The sequence below is a fragment of the Eubalaena glacialis genome, chromosome 7 (genome assembly GCF_028564815.1).
Source record: "Eubalaena glacialis isolate mEubGla1 chromosome 7, mEubGla1.1.hap2.+ XY, whole genome shotgun sequence".
Lineage (NCBI taxonomy): Eukaryota > Metazoa > Chordata > Mammalia > Artiodactyla > Balaenidae > Eubalaena > Eubalaena glacialis.
The window spans coordinates 65,573,140-65,595,987 of record NC_083722.1 but is presented as its reverse complement, the minus strand read 5'-3'; the positions used below and the strand labels follow the sequence as shown (position 1 = coordinate 65,595,987).

The window sequence follows — 22,848 nt, the reverse complement described above, 5'->3', positions numbered from 1 at the left end:
CGCTGCGGAGCACAGGCTCCAGACGCGCAGGCTCAGTAGTTGTGGCTCACAGGCCCAGTTGCTCCGCGGCATGTGGGATCTTCCCAGACCAGGGCTCGAACCCGCGTCCCCTGCATTGGCAGGCAGATTCTCAACCACTGCACTACCAGGGAAGCCCTATTAACCCTTTTTTATTGTTAAAGGTTACAGATGAGGCAGTTTATAAAGAACTGGAAGTGTGATTTAGAGTCAGCCTTGAATGAAATAGAGGTATGTTGCTTATCTTTTAAATAAATTTCTGGGATCTCCGAAAACCAATAACAACAAAGAAACTTTGGATAGTAACCAAGTTTTAGAAAAGTTTTACAATGCGGCTGTTACACAGAGAAAAGAAGGAAAAGAAGTTTAATTTTTTGCAAGTTAATACTTTGAAATGCAAACATAATTTCTAGAGTTGTGAACTGTTCTAAAAATAATTCTAGAAATAGTTCAGTTTAAAATTAACTTATGTTAAGCTATAATAATCTATAGCTTAGCCTTTAATTCTTGTCACTAGGCAGACTCCCTCAGTGCACAAATGACTTGGCTTTATTGTCGAGATCCATAGGTGGCTGCAGTATGTGACATGACAGGGTAAAGCCAAGGTCATTGTGCCCTCTCCAAGCATTTAAAGTCTGAATAAGAAATAGAGGACTTTCAGGATGACTGTACTTTTTAATTTAAGATCATTTTTGTACTCATTCTAGTAATTGTTGATCTAGTCTAAATTAGAATTTATATCCTTGAAACAATTTTTTGTTGACATGGGAAACTTTCTTAGTTTAGAATTGAAAATAATAGGAAGATAGTAAGTTTACTGAAATTTACTTTGTAACGCCTTTTGTAGAGGAAATGTAATGCCCAAAATTATGTGTGGGCTGCAAATCATAAATGGCCAACTAACTGTAAAATGCAATCTCTAAAAGTAATAAAATAGTGTATTGCTGTGGAAGTAGCTCAAATCATGCTGCTAATCATCTGTTTTCCTTAAATCTATCTCCACTGTGTAGTTCAGGTTTGTGGGTGACATCGTTAAGTACATTAGGAGCTAGATAATTAAAACAAGTGTATGTGACATCTGGAACTTATAGAGGCATTGCTATGGACAGAAAAGCAAATTGTACAGTAACATGTTACTGCTGTTGTAACACTTGTCAGTAAGTTTATAAGGTTTGCAGAGATTGTCTTATTAATTTCTGTATATCTAATGCCTGCATGTGCCTACCCCGTAATATGTTTGCATAAATCACAACTTGCATCTTTTGTTTTTAATAATTCTCATAGCATTATAAAGAAAAAGGTGACTGGACCAAATTGGGAAATTTATACATTAACATAAAACTGGGCTGTGAAAAATTTGCAGATTTCCAGAGATTTTGTGCTTGTATTGCTGAAACACTAACAAAAGACTGTAAAGAAGAGAGACCAGGTGTTCCATTTTGTGAATTCGCTGAAACAGGTAAATGTCACTGTTTTGGTCTGAGTATTGTGTGTTAGGGTGATACAGTGTTCTTTATTATTGATTGATGGATTGACTGGTACAATGTTCATAACATATAAAGCTCTTAATAGTCTCCATGTTGGAGATAAGTTAACACTGCAGTTTTTAGATACTTTTCCTTCTTTTTATAAATTTTTCCATCTATTTATTGTTAAGTTAGATTATAATGATAAAAGGTCAATAGAATATCAGATGTTTCATGTTCTTATTTTTCTTTTCATTCAGATTGGTAAAACTATTTCTAAGAAATTGTAGTGGAGCATCTGAATTTTTGAATCATTAAGTTGTTACTATCTTCACTATTGCCACGTCAACAAAATTCGTATATTTTTGAGACCTTTCTTTTTACATCAGCTCTTCACTGCTATATTCTGTGTCAGGGTCGGCAAACTCTGTAAAGGACCAGATTTTAGGCCTTGCACACACGGCATATAATCTGTGTCACACGGTTTTCTTTTCAAACAACCCTTTAAAAATAAAAACCATTCTTAGAAGCTCACAGGCTGTACGAAAACAGGCCACAGGCCAGATTTGGCCCATGGGCTTTAGTTTGCCGATACCTGGTCTTTGTGGTAATATCACTAATTCCATATTAAATTTGCCTTTTCCATCATTCTAAGTCACTCACTTTCTCCCATATACCTACTTTGTGTTTCAGTTAGCAAAGATCCACAAAACAGTGAAGTAGATAAAACTTTGCTGGGAAGAATCGGAATCAGTGCTATGTACTTCTACCACAAGCTGTTGCAGTGGTCCAAGGTACTTCACTAAATTTTATTTTGGCTTGGTATATAGAGTGTTAGTTTAAAATTTTTGAGCAGAATATAGGTTAACCCTGAAAATTTGCTAATAATTTGCTAATTTGCTAAAAATTTGCTAATAATCATTACAGGTGGCAAATTGAGACTTACACAATAAGTGAATTATTAGGTGGTATATTAGGCAAATATGGAAAGGAGGTGGCATGAGAAGAATCTCTATGACTACTATGAAGAATCTCAGTATAAGGAACACTTAGGAAGCTGTGCTAAATATCGTATTTATTTGAAGCACCTTTCAATTCAGAATTTATTTTGCCAGCTCCTGAGTATTGGTAGTATTATAATTTTGGAAGCTCTCAAGATGAACCCGAGATACTAACAATTAACAGAACTCTTTTAAAATCACTTCTTAGGATGCCCTGGAATACTGTATACCATATATCTTCATGTCTACCTTTGAGGCTTAGCTCACCATAGAAGTGGTGTAGTGATTGTAGACCATATTGTACTATCATTGTTTAGATTTCCCTGAGGTGGTGGTGGAGTTATAGATTCAATAAAGTTAAGTAAAGTAAAGGACAGAAAAATCCAAAATAGGGAGCAAAGTGCTGAGGGATGGAGAGTAAGATAGTTGAGAGTGGGGTTACTATTGAATCAACTATTAAAATGTATCTTTTATTCCTTCCTTCTTTTTATAAAGAGGTTATTTCACAATTGAAATAATATTTAAGGACATGGTCACTCAGGTACACATACAAAATTCATGAATTTTTTTTTTAAAAAGAAAATAATTTTTAAATAATCATTGTACAGAAGGTCTCCAGTCTCCAACGTCTTCTAAGCGGTTTAGCACCTATTGTGTGGTAGGCCTGGGATTGGCAAAATGTACCTTGGCTCCGCTCTCACATTCTAGCTTAAAGTCTATCATAGCATTAATTTCTTGGGTATTTAATGCTTGAGAATTTGAGGACTACCTAGTTAGAAGACCCTTTTATAAAACTCAGACTGATTTTGCTGAAATTTTAGAGTATGTTTTAATTTTATTTGGTTTCTTTTTAAAGATTTGTTTTTGATGTGGAACATTTTTAAAGTCTTTATTGAATTTGTTACCATATTGCTTCTGTTTTATTTTGTTTTTTTGGCCGTGAGGCATGTGGGGTCTTAGCTCCCTGACCAGGAATCAAACCCGCACCCCCTGCATTGGAAGGTGAAGTCCTAACAACTGGACCGCCAGGGAAGTCCCCTTTATTTGGTTATTTTTATTTAGGGTATAAGCGGTTGGTGAATTTGTACCCTTTTCTTTTCTTTTTTTTTTTTTCCTGGCCGTGCTGCGTAGCATGTGGGATCTTAGTTCCCAGACCATGGATTGAACCCGTGCCCCCTGCAGTGGAAGCACGGAGTCTTAACCACTGTACCGCCGGGGAAGTCCCAATGCCTGTATTTTAATTTTAAATGTTCACTATCTTACTTAGCATGAATTTTTTAATGAAACATTCCATTTTGAACATAAAAGTAAAACCATTGAAATTAAACTTAAGGTATCCCTTGAAAAATGCACTCATTTATACAGTCAGATTGAAAGTACTTTGACATCATAATATGCATCTGACTCAGAATAGCATGTAATATAATATGAAACAAGAGTCTGAAAACCAAAAGCCAGATCTGGCCCACAGCCTGTTTTTATACAGCTCATGAGCTAAGAATGTTTTTTACATTTTTAAAGATTTAGAAATTTAAAAACAACCAAAAAGAATAAGCAGCTGACCAAATGTGACCTGCAAAGCCTAAAGCATTTACTGTCTGGCTTTTAATGGAAAAATTTTGCTGACCCTGGTATAAAATAATAACGCATGTCCAATTTCTGATGTCCACCCTAGAGACAGCCTTTATGTAGACAATGTGAAATAATTAGCCTATTGACTCAAAAAAACAATTTTCAGACAACAATTTTATCCCCCCTTTTTTTTCACTATCATTCTTTATCTAAATTTCATATGAAATAATCTCCTTTTCATTGACTTTCCCTTCTGGATCTCAGGGTGATCAACAGAAGAAGAGCAAAAACATATGATGGGTAGCTTTCCACATTAAGGCATGAAATCCTTTTGCCAAATGAAATCTTTAGAGGAGGCACAGTGAATAAAACAGATGAAAGGAGAACCGATGAAAGGGGGCCCAGTGGTGGGCGTGGTTAATGAGACAAAGCCCTGCTTGCTCCCCTTCCCTTTCCATCTTTGTGGCTGAGCAGGAAAGGGCTTAAGGAGAGAGTCTTGGAGCAGTTTGACAACCATCAGTCTAGAATTATTCAAATTGCATAATTGGCTTCTATATAATTATCAGTGACTTTGTACCTCTATAATACTCTTAATGATTGATACTCAGTGGGTGTTTTTGTCTTTTTTTTTTTAACTCTAGGGAAGGAAGGTCTTAGATAAACTATATGAATTAAAAATACATTTTACAAGTTTAAAAGGACTTACAGGGCCTGAGAAGTTAGCACCGAGATGTCAAATTGTGAATATTGCAGCAGAAATTTTTCTAAAAAGTGGAAGCCTAGATGGTGCCATTTGGGTATTAAGGGGTAAGTTCTGATATATGCCAGCATGAAATAATTTGTTAAGCTTGTTATAAATTCTTGGTTTTGTAGTTATCTCAAGTTGATATTGAATTGTGGGTGATAATTTGGTCTAAACCCCTAGTGATCATGCGGGTAGGAAAGGTTGTTACATAAAATGAAAGGAAAATGTTAACCTAGCTTTAAAGAAGAAACTATGTGAACCTCTGCTGAAAAGTTAGTTCTTACTTTGACCTAAGCACTATATAGATGCTTTACCTGATTATCTCAATTAATCTTCATAGAAACCCTATGAGTTTGGAATTATTACAATCCCCATATTATTGATAAGAAAATGTTGTCAGAGACAGTAAGCAGCTTGCCCAAAATGACATTAACAAGTAAGGAGTGGAGGCCGGATTTAATCCCAGACAGTCCAGCTTCAGATCCCAAGCTTCAGCTGCTGAGACAGGGAAATCCTGACTGCAGTCTGCGTAACTCTATCTTTGCATGTGCCGACAACCATGGCTCCAAGCCAAGACAATAAAGATTATTTCCCCTAGTAAGTCAAATCATCTAACAGAAATTACGATGAAATTAAGCCAGCAGAAGCAACTAAGGTTAGTTTGGCATGAGGTAAATAAAATTTAGAGAGCACAGTAGTAGCACAGCATCTAATGTAGCTTTGGCTACTTGGACCATCAAGCAGATTTTATTTGATAAAATGGGATAGATAAGAATGAAGAAACTTCGAGAATCTCAGTTTAGGTGGAAGATGGAATAAACGCAAATAAATAAATAAATAAATAGAAATAAATAAATAAAATAAAATAGAAAACTTTTACACTAATACACAAAACTAGCATGCATGCATATTCCTATATACATAAAACACCATATTTGTTCAGTGCTGAGGGTTTATGGAATATAGAGGTTGTGATTAGACTTCGTGATCAAAAGCTTGTTGGAAAAGGTTTTCTTCAACTTAACAAATGTAGCCAGTGAGGTTTCCTAGGATGGAAAGATTAATCAAAATAGAAAGATACCATACAAAATACAAATATACAAATACAAAACAGAATGTTTATAAAAATAGGAAGTAGCAAAATGCAAGCCAGAGCTCACAAGCTCTGTGAGAAAGAAAAAATGTGGCAAGAAATGGAAAGGGTAAAATAGTTGGTAAAAATGGGCCTGGATGATCTTCTGCCTAAAAGTTTCTGGCAAAACCAGTCTTTCTCAAACTAGAGACTGGGGAAGGGTTTGTGGGAGGGGTGTGGAGTGGTCTATGGAGATTTAAAATTTTTACAATTTTGTTGTTTCAATTTTGAGATTATCTTTTTAAATTCTATTAGTTATAAACACAGGATTTTCTTTTGCAGTGACCATTCCAATTGAAAGTCATTTTTCATAAGAAAAATTTTATTTCTTCGGAAAAAAAGGGCCCACAGAAGTATGTTAAGTTGTCCCCAGAATTTTTTTGTTCTTCAAAGGGTTCTGCAGTGAACAGGCCACTCTCAAGAAAGGAAATACAAATGGCTTGATCTCACTTGTAATAAGTGAGAGTGATACTCACTTGTATTAAGAGAAATAAACATTAAAATCCTAAACACCTGTCAGACCAGCAAAGATTAAAGTTTTGTGATATGCTTTTCGTGAGGGTATAGAGAAATGAGCCTTCACATATATTGTCTTTAGGGGCTTTTTGACAAAATATCTGTCAAAATTTAGTAATGCATATTTCCTTTAATCTATTAACTTCATTTCTAGGAATTTGTCCTACAAACACATTTATATCTGTATACAGGGGTATGCACTGTAAGTTATATGGAATCTCTTTTTTAACCCATCAACAATGATAACAAAGAATTCCAGATAACTTAAGTGTCTGTTAAGGGTGTACCAGTTAGTGAAACTGTGTGACAGCCATATGATGGAATAGAACGACGTAGAGCTGCAAATACTCATTGGAATGATCTCCAGGATTTACTACCAAGTGAAAAAAGGAATGTGCTGAACGATGTACACAGTATGCTACCACTTCCGTAAAAAAATAAAATGGATACATACATACTTGCTTTATACCCTTAAAATACTTGCAGAAGGATGCACAAGAAACTAGGAATAGTGGTTGCTTCTGGGAAGAAGAATTGACTGCTTGGAGGACAGGGATGAGAGGCAGATTAACTTGTTACATATTTTTTCTATATTTTTTCCTTTTAAAAACATGCATTTATTACCTACTAAACTTTTTAAAGAAGGGGTTTACATACACTTACTCATATTTGAGAAATGTAGAATATTTTATACATTTTTATTTAATGGGTGGCAGCCATTATGCAGCAGTCCCCAACCTTTTTGGCACCAGGGACCGGTTTCGTGGAAGACAATTTTTCCACGGTGGGGGGTCGGGGTCGGGTGGGGGGGGGGGCGGATGGTAATGCCAACAATGGGGAGCGGCAGATGAAGCTTTGCTCGCTTGCCCGCCGCTCACCTCCTGCTGTGCGGCCCAGTACCTGTTGGAGACCCCTGCTCTATTGTTTGGGCCTTACACATTTTCACTTCCACATTTTAAGCTCTTTTTCAGCATTGGTACCTTGTATCCTGGCAAATGAACAACAAATTCCTACCTTGCCTTATACCCTTACCAGCATTAAAAAAAAAAAAAAAAAAAAAACCTTAAAACTATAATTTTATAATTAAGGTTTGGAGGCTGAAAAATAAATGTCTTAACATGCTAGAATACAAATTTTGTAAAAAAAAAAAATTTATATATGCTATTTATTGAGAAACTGCTCTTGAACTTTAAAATAACTTCTATTGCCTTTATATAAGCAATACATGGTTATTACGATTTAATAATATGTTTTGCTTATCCACCCCTTCTTATTTCTCTATAATGAAATATAGAGAAATTTCTATAGAGAAATAGAGAAATAAGAAGGGGTGGATAAGCAAAACGGATGATAAAAAATCCTTATTCAGCCACCCACCCAGTGTTATAAATAAGACTGTAGTGTTACTATACAGACTCTTTAGTACCTTTCATTTTCATCAGGCAACAGTCTTTCTGTGGACATCTTTCTGTGAAAGGGAATATTCCTCTACAACATCACTTAATGGGCTGCATAGTTTTCCATCTTATAAACCAATATAGATAAACACAGATACATAGATATGTCCATGAGTCCACTTTTCTTGAACTAGCTGGTTTTTAAATTTCTATGATAAACAAAATCCCTGCTAAACATCCCTGCTAAATCTTAATTACACCCTTAGGATAAATTCTGATGGAATTGCTGGGTAAAGGTAAGGGCAGTTTAAAGCTTTTTGATAAATGTTGGCAAATTTGCCCTTGTTGCCATTCAGATTTGCAGCAAGTTATTTTGAGGTTATTAGAAAGCCTTCCTTTGTGAGAAAATCCTTAGAGAACAATTGCATAGGTATTGTCTATACAGTCATTGTCCTGTTAGGGATCACAGGTGCACATAAACAGTCCAGATGTTAGTGCCCAATTTTATGTTTTTTACTTACCAGACAGACTGGCGCACTTCAGTTTATGCAAACCCTAATCTGGCTATTCCGAACATTCCATTCCAGGTGTTACCTCTGTGAATAGAATACAGAAGTACTCTACACCTTTAGAAGTGTCGTACTAATTATAGTCATCTTGCCAGCATTTCAAGATGCATATTATGAAACACCCTTGCCAAATTCAGTATTATTTTTCCTATCTCTTTGTTAGTTTGACAGGATAAAAGTGATATTCACTGGTTTGTTTTGCATTTAATTGCTTATTAGAAAATTTAACTCTTTCTCTTTTTATTTCTGTTTGTACTTATTCTTTTGTGAATTACCAGTTCACATTCTTGGTCTGTTTTTTAATATTAGTATTTCTCTTCATTATTGATTTAATCAATTTAGGAGTAAATTAATGAAGGTATCTGTCTAAATGAGTTAATAATTGTAAAGCACTAATATTTGTAAAACATTGCCTCGTAGGTAGTATAAATCAAGTCAACCAGTCAAGTGAGCTCTAGTAATTTAAAAACAAGCTCCTGCTTTAAAGTTTTCTACTCGATACTTAAGACTTTATTTTGGCATTGTATGCTTGAATTATCAAATCTTTCTTTAATACTTTCTGCATTTACTGTGCTGGGAAGGCCACGAAAGGAAAGGATTGACTCCTGCTCTTCGTCCAGTTGAAAAAGAACACAGGAATGTGATTTGAATGTTACATGACAGCATTTCATTATGTGTCTCATTATGTGTATAATGATTGAGGGAATTAGATAAATGATAAAATGCTGACATTTCTAACATGTTAACACCTCCGTGTTCTATACTACAGTCTCCCATTGTTTTTCTCAATGTGAAAATCAGGGCAGAAATTAAGGCACTTCAGCATTATAGGTAATATTCTGTTTTCTTTAAGCTGTGTGATGGGTACCCAAGGATTCTTTTTATTATTATGCTTTTGTAACTTCCATATGTTAGATATTCCTCTGTACATAGCAAGTATTTTATTTAAAAAATTTTAAATAGGCAGATATTGTGGGGGAAAGCTGCTCCCCAAGAATACCAAAACTAATTAAATTATATATTCTTTACTGTAAAATTGTTCAGTTTGTCTACACATACAATATTTTACCTTATAATGTATACTCATTATAATCTGAACATTTTGTCATATAAAAATAATCATTAACTTCAGAATCAACAACTGATTGGTACATTTAGAAAAATGAAGAATTAGTAAAAAGATAAAAATAACAAAATGGTCATTAGTTGCATCTTCTTAGGATGTTGATCATCACTATATAAGTTGTTTCTAATAAATTTGAGCTATGGTTATCTTTCTGAGTACACATATTTAAGTTTTTCCACTTTCTCCAAAAGGTACTTTAAAACATTTGTTGTGATTATACTGTTAAATGTAATTTTCATGGTGTAAAGTACTTGTACTTCTTCTTTTTGCAAGAGTCAGAGTGGGTCGTCAATACACCACTGTGGCCTTGTGATAGACGGGATGTGCTCCATCGGCATAATCTGCTCTGTACAATTGCACATGAAATTTTAGCGAAGAGTCTTTACAGACAGACGTTTGAAGTTTTGCAAAATCTACCAGGTTTTCAAAATTCTCAAGGTATGTTTTTTAAAAAGTCTAGCTTAATTATCTCTGACCCATCTGGTATTTAACAAGAAACAGTTCTCCACCTGTTTTGGTTGAATTTTATATTCCAGCATATATTTTTAATGATGTTTTTTGTAAAATGTGTTCTCTGCAAATTGAATATGCTTTCCTGATGGTTTAAAAAAAAAAAAAAGAAAAAAAACCAGAGATGCTTATCTTTTGTCAGCAGTTCCTACAAGGAGCATTTCATCATTCCTTTTCTAACCTCTGTCAAGTCATCAGCAATCAATGTTAAGTGCCCCCAGCAAGCTTTATACTGTACCTTAAAATAATTTTTTGCATTGGCATAATAAAGAATACCTTTTCTTTTATCACTTAACAAACATAGAACATAGTTTCCATTACCTTGGAACATAGGAAAACATGGAATAAATGGAGGAAATTAAGCAGATGATGGGTTCAAAGAAAGAGAATGCCAGTGTGGGCAATGGCAGGCAGTGCTCTTGAATGCTTGCAAGTCATATGTCGGTAGCAAGAGAGAGTCCGTGTGAAGGGAAACAGCAAAAGCTTTGGGTCAGGAATGAGCTGAGCAATGGGTTCAGAGTGGTGGGTTAATGTTTAATGAAAACGTTAACTTGAAGGCCTTCCCTCAGTGCTTTATCACTCTCCATTTTCCCATGTATTCCACTGAGATACTGTATTGTCATTAACATTCTTATCTGATTCTCCCTCTAGATAGTAAGCTCCTTAAAGGCAATTGTTTTCTTTATCGTGGTATCCCTGGTACAATGGCTGCTGTAGAACTAGCTTTTGATATACAATTATCATGATAATGAAACAAAATATAATAGTGAGATTAAACAGATAGTTGTGCCAGATTTTGGAAGACCCTGAATGGCAGGCTAAAGGAATTTTCTTCTCTATGTGTAGTAAGGGGTCACTAGAGTTTTGGCGCCAGGGCATGACATAATGGAGTTGGTGTTTTAGGAAAGTTCCTCTGGTGGTAATGTTTAGAAAGAGACTAAAGGTAAGGAGATAAATTTCCTGATAAGGCCTAGACCACTAAAAAATCCTAAAGTGATAAAGACCTAGAGTCTAGGTCATAGACCCACCTGACTGAATATAGGGGATAAAAGAGTTGGAAGTATCCAAGGTCACTTCACTTTCTTCTAAGTGAAAAGCAGAAAGGAGTAGACATACCCAAGAAAGGAGGTTTTGTGGTTTTTTTTAATTTGAGAGTGAATATTTATGAGTGGATGATTCATTTTTAGTCGTGGGAAAAACAAGTCTGAGGTCTGCACTGTAGACAGAATGCAAACAGAACCGTGCAGATGCAGTCACACGTGAGGACCATGGACAGAGGTGTTAATGTAGCCTCTGAAATCATATTCCTTTCACATTCTCCATTACAAAGTGAATGAACCGTTTTGCTTTTGTCGAATTTTTTGTTTGTTTGTTAACTTAGTATGTAAGATGATTGCATTTTGGTGACTCTGACTCTTATAGCAGGTAGGAAGGGGCCGAGGAGAGCAGAGGGGAAAGGAGTAAGAGAGAAGTTTGAGAGAAGATAGATCAGTTTCACTATATCAATGATTTTTTTCTTTTCAGAAACTGTGGAGGTCTCACAGTATAGCCTTCTTTTTAATAAACTTCTAGATGCCTGTATAGAAAGCAACAGTCTTGGTATATCATCCTCCGTAGCAGAATTCATGATTTCAAAGAGCATCCCTATTGATTTTTCCTTTCTTAGAAGATTAATTACTTCTTTAGGAAGAAGTTGTTTATGGCTCAAAGCCAGAGCCCACTACAAAAGTAAGTTACATTTTAAAATTTTAAAGTTTGATGTATTGGTTTTGAATTTGATTTTCTAACCTGAAATCTATGTATAATATTCATGGCGGGGCATTAAATATGTAAAAAGAGCAGTTGATACACATTTAAAAATAGTGGTCTACATAGATTTGTGCTCTTTTGAAACCTGTTATTTCTCATTTCTAATTGCTATATTTTTATTTCTTTCTACATTGGCATGTCCACGGGAGGATATGAAAAGGAAATAAATGACAGAATTTGAACCAGTTTGGCATATTTTATAAATATATAGGAGTAAACCAATTGGTAGAATGAAGCTTAAGGAATACATATTTATCCCTGGTATATCCCTGATCTTTTTGGTTAGAATATGTTATAACAGGCACATAGGAAGTACAGAGGGTGTCATTACAATGCAACATGATACGTAACAGTTTTTCACATGGCTCCTAGTAATGTTTACAACTGTTCCTCTCTAACAAGTAAGCCTAGAAAACGAATACTTCCTCTAGTCCCAATCTCCTTGCAAGTATTTTAATTAGAAAACAATTCTGTGTAGAATCTAGATCTAGAAAGGAATTCTTTTCTGCCTTCATGCAGTAATTTGTCTTAAATTTCCATTTCTACCACTATCAACTATATGACAAACATTTGAGTACCTACTCTGTGTCACCACTGTGCCAAATGTGTCACACATCCCAGCCATCCCTACACCAACAAAAACCTCTCTGAACTTGGAAGTGTTTTTCATGTTCCCAGCTGTGATCAGTTCAGCAAGTGGTAGCTTTTTTTTCCCAGTGAAATGGGAAAGAAACTATTAGTGTGCATTACAGGTAGTAAGATTACATATTATTTGATCAAATTTTCATTTCAGTTACATGTATTCTTATATGTGTGCTAGGTCATTATGTAAAATGTATTTCTTATTATAGGTTACAATAAAACTTTTGAAAGCAGAATTTTTATAAAAGGATGATCAGAAATTTAGAGGCAAGGTGGAATTATTTGTTCATAACACCTCATTTCAATTTTGTGGTTATGTTTCAACTCCTTATACTATTTCCCTGCAGACTGCTAGAAATCACACCACAAAGTGTATATGTACTATTTGCTATAACTTCTTGATTTTAGTTTTTAGAATTGATGTTAATGAGGTATTTTTTCCAAATAATTGTGCAATTTGGGAAAAATGCCATCAGAAGGCATTTATATGCCGCAGGAATAACGTGTTAACTTGGAAACATATAAATGAGATTTCTATGAATCTTTCTGTTTTTAGTTGAACATAAAATTTTGTATTAAAACAGCTAAACTTAATCATTTAAAAAATTTTTAATTGACAGCTTTATTGAGATATAATTCAAATGCCACACAGTTCACCCATTTAAACATGTACAATTCAGTGGTTTTAGTGTATCTACAGAGTTGTGCAACCATCACCACAATCAATTTTAGAACATTTTCATCAGGCCAAAAAGAAACCCCATATGCGTTGAGTCACTCCCCATTCCCCCAAATTCTTTCAACCCTGGTAATAATTTAGTTTTAAAGACTTTTTTTTAAGCGATGTGTTAAAGCATTTAATGCCTGAGTATAATTCAGTACCTTTCCTATTAGCTTAACACATCTATGCTTAATTTCATATGTAGTGAAACTTCTGGGACTTATGCAAGTGAGGTTATAGGGTAAAGAGTATTTTTGTTTTGTTTTGTTTTTAATGTACCTGAGTTATAAAATGAAGTGAGTAATTTATAGTCACTGATCAGTCTTCAGAACTTATCATTTCCTGACAGTGTTGACATTTAAAATATCAGTGGAACTCTCTTTGGATCTGTCTTCACACACAGGTTAACACATGCTAGGAAAGCCTTTCAATGCCTTATAATCACATCTAGTAGTACATATTTGATTCTGAGCTTACAGTTAATTTTTCATCAAGGCACTGTTAAGGCTGTAGTGCCAGTGCCTTTGTTTTGCTTTTTTCTTTAATATTTTTTACAGCTTTATTGAGATAATTTCATATACCATAAAATTTACACATGTGAAGTGTACAGTGCATTTTTATTTATTTGTTTATTTTTGGTTGTGCTGTGTCTTCATTGCTGCACGCGGGCTTTCTCTAGTTGCAGCGACTGGGGGCTACTCTTGGTTGAGGTGCGTGGGCTTCTCATTGTGGTGGCTTCTCTTGTTGCGGAGCACAGGCTCTAGACACGCAGGCTTCAGTAGTTGTCGCACATGAGCTCAGTAGTTGCGGCTCATGGGCTCTAGAGCGCAGGCTCAGTAGTTGTGGCACACGGGCTTAGTTGCTCCGCGGCATGTGGGATCTTCCCGGACCAGGGCTCAAACCGGTGTCCCCTGCATTGGCAGGTGGATTCTTAACCACTGCGCCACCAGGGAAGTCCCTACAGTGCATTTATTTTTATATTATTCACGGAGTTGTGCACCACAATCTAATTTTAGAACGTCTTCAACACCTCTAGAAAAAGAAACCCTGAACACATTTATATTCACTCCCCATTCCATGTATGTTTCCCACCCGACCCAGTCCTAGGCAACAATTAATCTGTCTCTATGGATTTGCCTCTTCTGGGCATTTCACATAAATGGAATCATTCAATATGTAGTTTTTTGTGACTGGCTTCTTATACTTAACATAATGTTTTCAAGGTTTATCCATGTTGTAGCCTATATCATTATTTCTTTCCTTTCTAATTACTGAATAATATTCCATTGTATGGAATTTGTTTATCCATCCATCAATTAATGGACATTTGCTTTGTTTGCACTTTCTGACTATTGTAAGTAACGCTGCTCTGAACATTTACATGCAAGTTTTTGTGTGGATGTATGGTTTTCATTTCTCTTTGGAGCAGAATTGGTGGCTCGTATGGTAAATCTATGGCTAGCGTTTTGAGGAACTGCCAAACTGTTTTCCAAAGAAGCCAGCTGTTTTACATTTATATTCCCACCAGCCATGTATGGAATTTCTAGCTTCTTCATATCCTCACTGAGTTTTTTATTTTAGCCTTCCTGGTGGATATAAAGTGATACTTCACTGAGGTTTTGATTTGCATCTTCCTAATGACTAATGATGTTGAGCATCTTTTCATGTGCTTATTTGCCATTTGTATATCTTTGTAGAGAAATGTCTATTCAATCCTTTGCCCATTTTTTTCTTTGTACTTTTTTAAATTGAGGCGTTTTTCTTGTTTTTTCTTGTTGAGTGTGTTAAGTATGTGTGGGGGTACATATAAACACATACTATTCATATATGTATACATGCACTCTACATACAACTCCCATGTCAGATATATGAAGTCAGTTTTTTTCCTATTCCATGAGTTATCTTTTACTTTCTTGATGGCTTTGTTTGTGTTCCCTAACTAATCAGAAGGAAATTGGTCAGGGACAGCAAAATTGCCTTCCTGATGCTCCTGATGTCCTACCTAGTCCTAAAAATACGGCTTTTCTGTCAGAACTGAAAAGTCGGGAAGGGAAGATGTTATTAGTATATCTTTTCCTTACTTTCCCCCGCTAAAACCAAATAGGAGTATTTTTCTTTTCATGTTTGATATTAGGGGAAAAGATAATATTAGTAAATTTCTACTTAGTTTGTTGGCTTTTGTTTTCCTCTTCTGCTCAGAAGTAAAACCAGGTATGCATGTAAATTATACCTACCAATATTTAGGAATGTTAACGAGTCAATAGTTTGTTGGTCCTGGCAGTGATCTAGGAAGGTGGGACTTCCTAGTGGTTAAGATTCCAAAATCTGGAGTCAGAAGGCCAGGGCGCTTACCCAAAGCCCCCTATCTATAATATGGGAGTTGTTGTACCTAATTGCAAAGGTAGTAAACTGTCAGGTTAAAATTAGATAAAACCTATGTGTTTAGCACAGGTACCTGGCATATAGTAGGTCCTCAAAGATTAGTCATCATCATCCATATTAGAAAGATTTATTGAAGAAATTTAACTTAATAAAACATTTTAAACAAATTTTACACACAGATTTAAATTGGTTTCAGTAAAAGACAACAATATAATATTGCCTATATACAATTTGGATGTCCTGGACTGAGGTATAGGGGATTTCCCTGTATATCACTTGTAATAAGCACCTAAACAGTTTAAAAGTTGAATCTGTTCTTTGGAAAAGCAAAATTTTTAGAACATGAATTGGAGAACAACACACTGAGCACCGACATGATGGAAATGTACCTTATTCATTTTTATATCTAGTGTTTAGCACAATGCCAGACATTTGTAGGAACAGCAAATATTTATTGCACAAACTTTAACAGCACTGTAAATAAGTACACTCAAAAATACTATAAAACTATGTGATAGAAAGTAAAATCTTCAAATTATAATTTCTATTTTCTTTCTACATTTTGGATTCATAATTCAAGGTAGATAGTTATATATATAATTATATATAATATTATATATATAATAAGTATATGTAGTTGCTGTTAGACCCAGATCCCATTAAAACAAAACCCAAGTAGCTATTCTGGTTTTTTAGTCATTCTGAAATTATGTTGTGTTGACTATGGCTTAAAATAAATGGACATTTGCTACAGTGAGGCTCAAAAGTTCTTTTTCAGGGTTTTTTTTAAATTTCTCACTTCATGTTTAATGTTTCAAAACCATTTTACAAAGAATGATCTCAATTGTACTAGGATAAGCTCACTCCCATATAATTTATGCAATAAATCTGCTTCTAATGTGAAGAATTATTCTGAAACAAAAGTAATTATCACTTGTGGATATTTTCGAAGCCTAGGTTTTCACCTACTGGGGTTTTAGTAAAGTTTGATCTGTTACTTGACTTTCAGGTGCTCTTTCATTGGGTTGCTACCCACCATTGGAGGGAAATTTATACCGAAAACTTCTACTGATTCCTTCCTATTTGTCTGAGATTGAAATGCTTTTAGCTATTGAAATCTTCATGGTATCTAATGCTAGTAGTATTCAGAGTCCTGGAACTTCTACACAGATGCTGCAGATAGTTTTAAAAAGGTTGGTTGAAATAACTTCTGACTGCATCCTGAAAGCAGATCATGGCTCCCTACACTTGCCCTAGCATGTAAATGTTTTATTTATTTGTATATATATAAACATTTATATATTTATATACTGCATATTTATATACTTGTGCATGTGTGTATTGACAAACTTTGGTAGCATTTATATCGAGAAAGGATTTGACCTATTTTCGGTTTAAATCCAAACAAGTTAGTACCTTTCAATAAACATTTTAACAACTTCAAAGATCTTGTTTAGATGTTCAAAGAGATGGGTCTTCTTTAGGTGTGGACCTTTCTCGTGTACTGGTGGTTTTTAGTTAGGTACCTAAAAGTTATCTTTTTGGTCAACACAAAAGATCTAAGAACCAGGTCTAAAAGGGAAATATATGATTATTTATTAGGTTCAGTCAAGAATCCTGTTCAAAATAAAGCCATCAGCCTAGTTTCAGTATTTTAAAATGCTGTTATAAATGCATAAATATTATAATGTAGCTGTTGGACCAGAGTGGCATCCCTTCAGATAATTTTGTTCAAAATCCCAAAATTTAGTTTTACACCACTCCAATTTCTTGTCAGCTTTATCTAGGAAACTTGTAATATAAGGATCTCATGAGACTCCTGTTTTGGCGTTTCTTAACTAGAATTTTGCTTCAGTTCACTGGTGTTAGAAACTGGATCCTCAGACTGAATATTCTGTTAGTTATCTATTACAGTGTATAAGTTATCCCACAGCTTAGTGGCTTAAAATAGCAAGTATTTTCTTAGTTTCTGTGGGTCAGGAATTTTGGAGTAGCTTAGCCAGATGGTTGTGGCTCAGGGTCTCTCATGTCACTGGACTCAGGATGTGATCAGGACCTGCAGTCGCCTACTTGATGGCTTCACTGCGGCCAGAGGATCCGTTTCCCAGCTGGCTCACTCGTGCCTGTGGGCAGGAAGCCTCAGCTCCTCACCACATGGGCCCCTCCATAGGTTCCTTAAGTGTCTTTATGACACAACAGCTAACTTCTCTCAGAGTGAGTGATCCAGGAGAGCGAACGCAAGGAGGAAGCTACAGTGCCTTTTGTGACCCTACATCAAGAACTGTGAAGGCTCTGAGATTCCACCCCATTTGCAGGCTGTAAGTCAGCCTGCCATAGTTTCACGGATCCTGGCATAAGACACAAGACCTCCTGGGTTGGAGACAAGACTTTATTACTCATGGCACAGCAAGCAGCATGATTATCTGCATATTTGTATCTCTTCCTCTTGCTCCCAAGTCCCACACTTGGGCCCAGATGGATATCTGCACATGCAGTGGGTTCCATTACATGAGAGGAATCCTGAACTTAGGAACCCCAATCTTCTATAATGGGTAATAAACATACCTGCCCCTTTGCTCTTCAGATGGAAACGCTATCTCCACCTTGTAAGGCTGTAAGCAAACCTGTCTTTTGCTCCTGAAGGAGAAACTATCTTTGTCTTTCAAGGTTGTTCACTATATTAAACATCCTTGAAATCCGGAACAAGGGGTAATCAGTGTCTCTGCTCTCAGAACTTCCAGAAATGCAAGGGACCATGAAAATTGATATCTAACAATCTAGTGTCCAAAGTTGTGCATCATTTCTGCTCTATTTATTGGAGATAAACAAGTCATTCAATCCAGCCTACACTCAAGGGGAGGATAATTTATTTTAGGTCCACGTTTTTTTTTTTTTAAACTCACTAAAATTAGCTTTTTTGTTAGAGGTCTTTCCTGAGGGCCTTCTATTTACAACTATGCACTACAGTTGCATGAGGCATTTGGGCTCTCCATCATCCTAATGAGGGTTTGGTTTTCTCATAACTTTCCATTCCCCACATATGCAGTCTCTTCATTCATTATTGAATTTGTGGGGTATTTGTGATGCCAGCACATAACTAGTGACATGCCTGGATCTTCTATTTTGTCCAAACCAATATTGTTTTCTCCATTACTGTTATCATACCAAGCCCTGCTTTGTTACATTAACCTCTGAGAGAGTTTTTATTCATCTTAAGACTTTCAAAACTGCATATAGTTGGTGTATGCCCAATCTACCAGATTTCAGGCACCAATCCTAAGCCAGAATGTACTAGAAGCGGCCTGACCAGTCTTTGCTCTCTGTGATCACTGATTCCTGTTCCAAGTGGAAGTCCTCACTCCCACCACTCTGTGGACCACACTGTTGTGCTAACGCAGGTAGGCTCATACTCGGGCCTCGCTGCTGAGCCTTATAGGTGCCCAGAGCAGGATGCAGTGAACACAGAGAAAAAGTGATGCCTAATAACAGCTACATCTCTATCTTATATACTTCTTACTCCCTATCCCATAGGAAAAATAGCCATAAGGTATGAGTTTTATGAAATTTGGTGACTGGTAGAAAAGTTATTTTAAAATTCCAGCACTTTAGTGAAGTACCTTAAATCAGGACTGAAGAAAATAACTTAGTATAAAGTTATTCATATATGAATATACTATAAATATAATAGTATACTATAATATACTATATAATATACTATATTATAGTATATATATACTATATAATATACTATAATATTATACTATAAAAATTTAGTATAAAGGCCTACAGCTACAATTTCTGTTACCAGATGTGAGCTACAAATTAAGTATATGCTTATAATTTAAAATAGCCATATCAAGGTAAAACACATGAATGTTAGTAACTCCAAACTTGATTAAATTTAATATTTTATGCATTATAATGAATAATTATACAGTTATTAATTTGAAAATACAAAGAGAGAGGTTATTAGTTGTGTTCTAGATCAGTGTTTCCAAACTGCGGGTTGTGGCCCATTTGTGTAGTGAAATCAATTTAGGGGGTTGCAACCATTTTATTTTAAAAAAATGAAACAATAGAAAATAGGGTCATAAGGGTAAGTCTTGTTCTGTGAAACTTTTATTTCAGTTTTTATGTATGCAGGTATATATTGGGTCACAATATAAAATGTCTTTATTACTGTGTGTCATGGTCAAACAAGTTTGAAAGCCACTGTTAGAATATAGTAAAAAGACTGTCAGCTTAGAACCAATAAATGTAAATTACTATCTTTTGAAGAAACTATATAGCTTCTTTTTAGAGTTTCTGACTTTGTGAGGTGTTCACTTTGTAGATGTGAAGAAAACAAATCTCGGAGCAAGGATGATTATCAAGCTGCAGTGGAAAGATTAATTATGGCTGCTCGTATATCAGATCCAAAGCTCTTCATTAAGCACATGACCGTCAATGTTAATACGGAACAGGTTTATAGTTTGGAACATTGTTCTGCCCTGAAATGGTTGAAAGAGAATATGAAGTGGGCTGGAAAGGTTTGGCTTTTCAGTAACCATTAGTTATTAAAGGCTTTTTTTTTTTTTAAGTTCAAGTAATCATTGTTGAAAATAAAAGGCAATGAAAATAAAGACAGTTTTCACTATATTCAGCTTTTGCTCTTTATTGATTTATAGTACGTCAGTAGTTTTCAAACACTAAAAATTTTGTTTGAGGTATGCAATTTATAACAGTTTTACCCATACTGCAAATGATTTTTCAAATTACTTTTTGACGTCTCCTTAATTTAGGTAAACCTAAGTATGGTGAATCCCAATTTATTCTGAAATCCAAACAATGAAAAATCACAAACTGAGTATTGTGCAGCATTTAATAAGAGGGAGACATAAAGGGGAAAATATTCAAGCAGGTGTCTGGAGCTTTCAGAACAAGCTTTGGGGTTATGAAGTAGATTTGGTGAGCACTCAGTCCAGTCTCTAAAGCCTATTGTACACTTGTAATATAGAATAGTAAAATAATACTGGAAAATGACTCAAACACTAAAATTCCAGAGCTGAGTTATACCAGAAATTTTAAATTATTCTCTAAAGTTTTCCTTTAGTGTATCTTAAAATACTATATGTATCTTGAAAATTTGTAATTTAGGTACATTACATTAGGTATGACTAAAGAAATCAGTATTTTAAACAAATATACCAGAACCTATCCAAACAAGAATTGTACCTTTCAAGCCACCTTAGGAAGTTTAAACTCCTTTTCTGAAGCCATCTGCAGAATCCGTAGCAGTCATTCTCCAAGGTGGTCATCCTCAATCCTTAATTTGATACTTTAGATTTGATACTTTAAACCATAATTTAAATCATTTAGAGAAAACGTCTGAGTAAGGGGAGGAATAAAAGAGTAAGTGGTGACTAGGGGGACTGAAAGTATTTCTTAAAGGAGTTCCCAAAATATGGTAATGGCAACATCACTGGAATAAGTCTATAACCTCACAAGAATAAAAAAGTTAAAACCTAGCACTTAGCAGAATGCCTTACTATGATAAAATGTGGAATGAATACTCTCGTGAATGGGATATGGGAAGTAAGGCCTAAGCAGACATCAAGAAAGAGGCCCAGTTCTCTAGTATGAACAAATTGGGTGACTAACTGCCATTACTGAAATTCAGCACCTAGGAAATAAATTGGGTTCGGAGATTACCACCATCAGTTTGAAGTGCCTTTGAGGACGAGTGAAGAACGGTAAGTGGGCAATTATAACCTTATGCTGGTGGCAAGGATGCATTTGAAAGGATGAAAGATGATAAATTAAGCTTTTAGGAAAAATGGGATTGGATGGAACGGACCACAAATTGACCAGATGGTTTCCAATGAATGAGAAGTCAAGAACCCTTAGGGCTGGAACAAAGGGAGGTTGGTTGTTTTGTTTGTTTGTTTTTTGGTATTCTGGGGGTATTTTTTGGTTTTAGGGGGTTTTTTTCCCCCACCTCGGTCAACGGTGCCAAAAGGTAGGAAAAGAGCGGTTATTGTACGTGTCTTATTCCATCTGTGGCAGTTTATGGGAATAACCAAAGTCATAGAAGCGAAATACAGCTAACAGTAAAAACCCCAAGCTGACAGTGAATTGCTTAAGGGCCAAAGTCAAAAGGAAAATGCAAACCGGAGAAAACAGTTTTAATTAGCTATATTTATGTAAAGAAAGCCAAAGGCTATACTCAGTAAGACCTTTAAAATCTGGAGGTCTCAAGCGAGAGTCGCCCTAAGGCGTCAGCTCCGAACGCTCTGCGGACTGATCTGCCAAGCCAGCCTCCTCCCCTCCCAGGCGCCGGGTGTTGGGGAACACGGGCCGGGGAGGAAAGCGGCGCCGGCGCGGACAGCGGCGCCGGCGCATGCGCACGCTTGGTCGCCCTTCTTTCCTTGCCCTCCTCAGCAACCCTCGGTCCAGGCCCGGCCACCTGCCGCCCAGTGATCTTCTGACTCCCTCCCGCCTAGTCCTTCCTAACCCTGAGCGCTCATTCGCGCCTCCTAAAGCGTTCAGCTGAGTGCGCGGAGCCCGGTCCGCGCCGGACCGTAAGAAAACGGAGGGACAAGAGCTCCCACGCTGCGAGAAGGTGCGCGGTCACCTAGTTGCTGACGTCACGGTGGGGCTGAGAACCGCTAGGGTTTTAAGCCGCGTCCTGGGCTGTGCGCAGGCGCCCCAGAGAGGAAGGCCAGGCACGCTTCAGCCAATGAGAGCGCGCCTGCGGCCCGGCCCAGAGCCAGGGCTCCTCTCCAGCAACCTTCCGCGACAGGCGCCGACAGACGGGTGGAGCAGTACGCGCCCAGCTGAGATTTCACGGGTGGGGACTCAGAGAGCACTGCGGGTAGGAGCCTGTCAGAGCCTGTCGTCAGGTGGGGCGAGAGCGGGCGGCAGCGCCGGCCTAGCGGCGCGCTCGTTGGCCGGGCTGGCGCCCCGGTGCGCATGCGCCCCTGCCTGGCCCCGCGCACCCCTGCACAGCCTTGCGAGAGGATCGACCGTCCTTCCTCCTGGTACCTGGTGGGAGGTGGAGCAGGTAGGAGGAAGCCCTCGCGGCGGCCCCTTGCCAGAACTGTAAGGAGCAGGACGGGAGGGGCTCCATTTGTGCTTTCAGGCAGCTCGGGGCAGAAGGGGCGGGGGGTCGGGGTGGGCAGCGATCAGAGTCGCCTTAGCTCGACGTGCTAACTTTCGAACCCAGGCAGTGCCGGGGATCGGAGTACCCGCATCGTATCTGTT

At 36.8% G+C, this 22,848-nt stretch overlaps 2 protein-coding genes across 9 annotated transcripts in view; both read left to right on the top strand.

Moving 5' to 3' along the window:
* TOPAZ1 (testis and ovary specific TOPAZ 1) overlaps positions 1 to 20,159 on the top strand; it is a 68,159-nt gene extending 48,000 nt beyond the window's left edge. The window contains exons 13-20 of the mRNA XM_061195259.1: positions 183 to 249; positions 1,303 to 1,477; positions 2,178 to 2,278; positions 4,699 to 4,864; positions 9,816 to 9,980; positions 11,577 to 11,780; positions 16,616 to 16,799; positions 19,940 to 20,159. Of these exons, the coding sequence (XP_061051242.1) occupies positions 183 to 249; positions 1,303 to 1,477; positions 2,178 to 2,278; positions 4,699 to 4,864; positions 9,816 to 9,980; positions 11,577 to 11,780; positions 16,616 to 16,799; positions 19,940 to 20,159 (1,282 nt within the window). The remainder of the gene's footprint in view (positions 1 to 182; positions 250 to 1,302; positions 1,478 to 2,177; positions 2,279 to 4,698; positions 4,865 to 9,815; positions 9,981 to 11,576; positions 11,781 to 16,615; positions 16,800 to 19,939) is intronic.
* A 2,022-nt stretch (positions 20,160 to 22,181) lies between these two features.
* Positions 22,182 to 22,848, top strand: part of TCAIM (T cell activation inhibitor, mitochondrial) — a 40,247-nt gene continuing 39,580 nt past the window's right edge. For 6 of the 8 annotated variants that reach the window (XR_009701585.1, XR_009701584.1, XR_009701583.1 and 3 more), the window contains exon 1: positions 22,304 to 22,648. Coding sequence is in view for 3 of the 8 variants with exons in the window: in XM_061196537.1 (XP_061052520.1) it covers positions 22,558 to 22,648 (91 nt within the window). In the remaining 5 variants the exon portion in view is untranslated. Of the gene's footprint in view, positions 22,208 to 22,303; positions 22,649 to 22,848 lie in introns of those variants that run through there. The other 2 variants (XM_061196540.1, XM_061196539.1) reach the window with 2 other exon arrangements.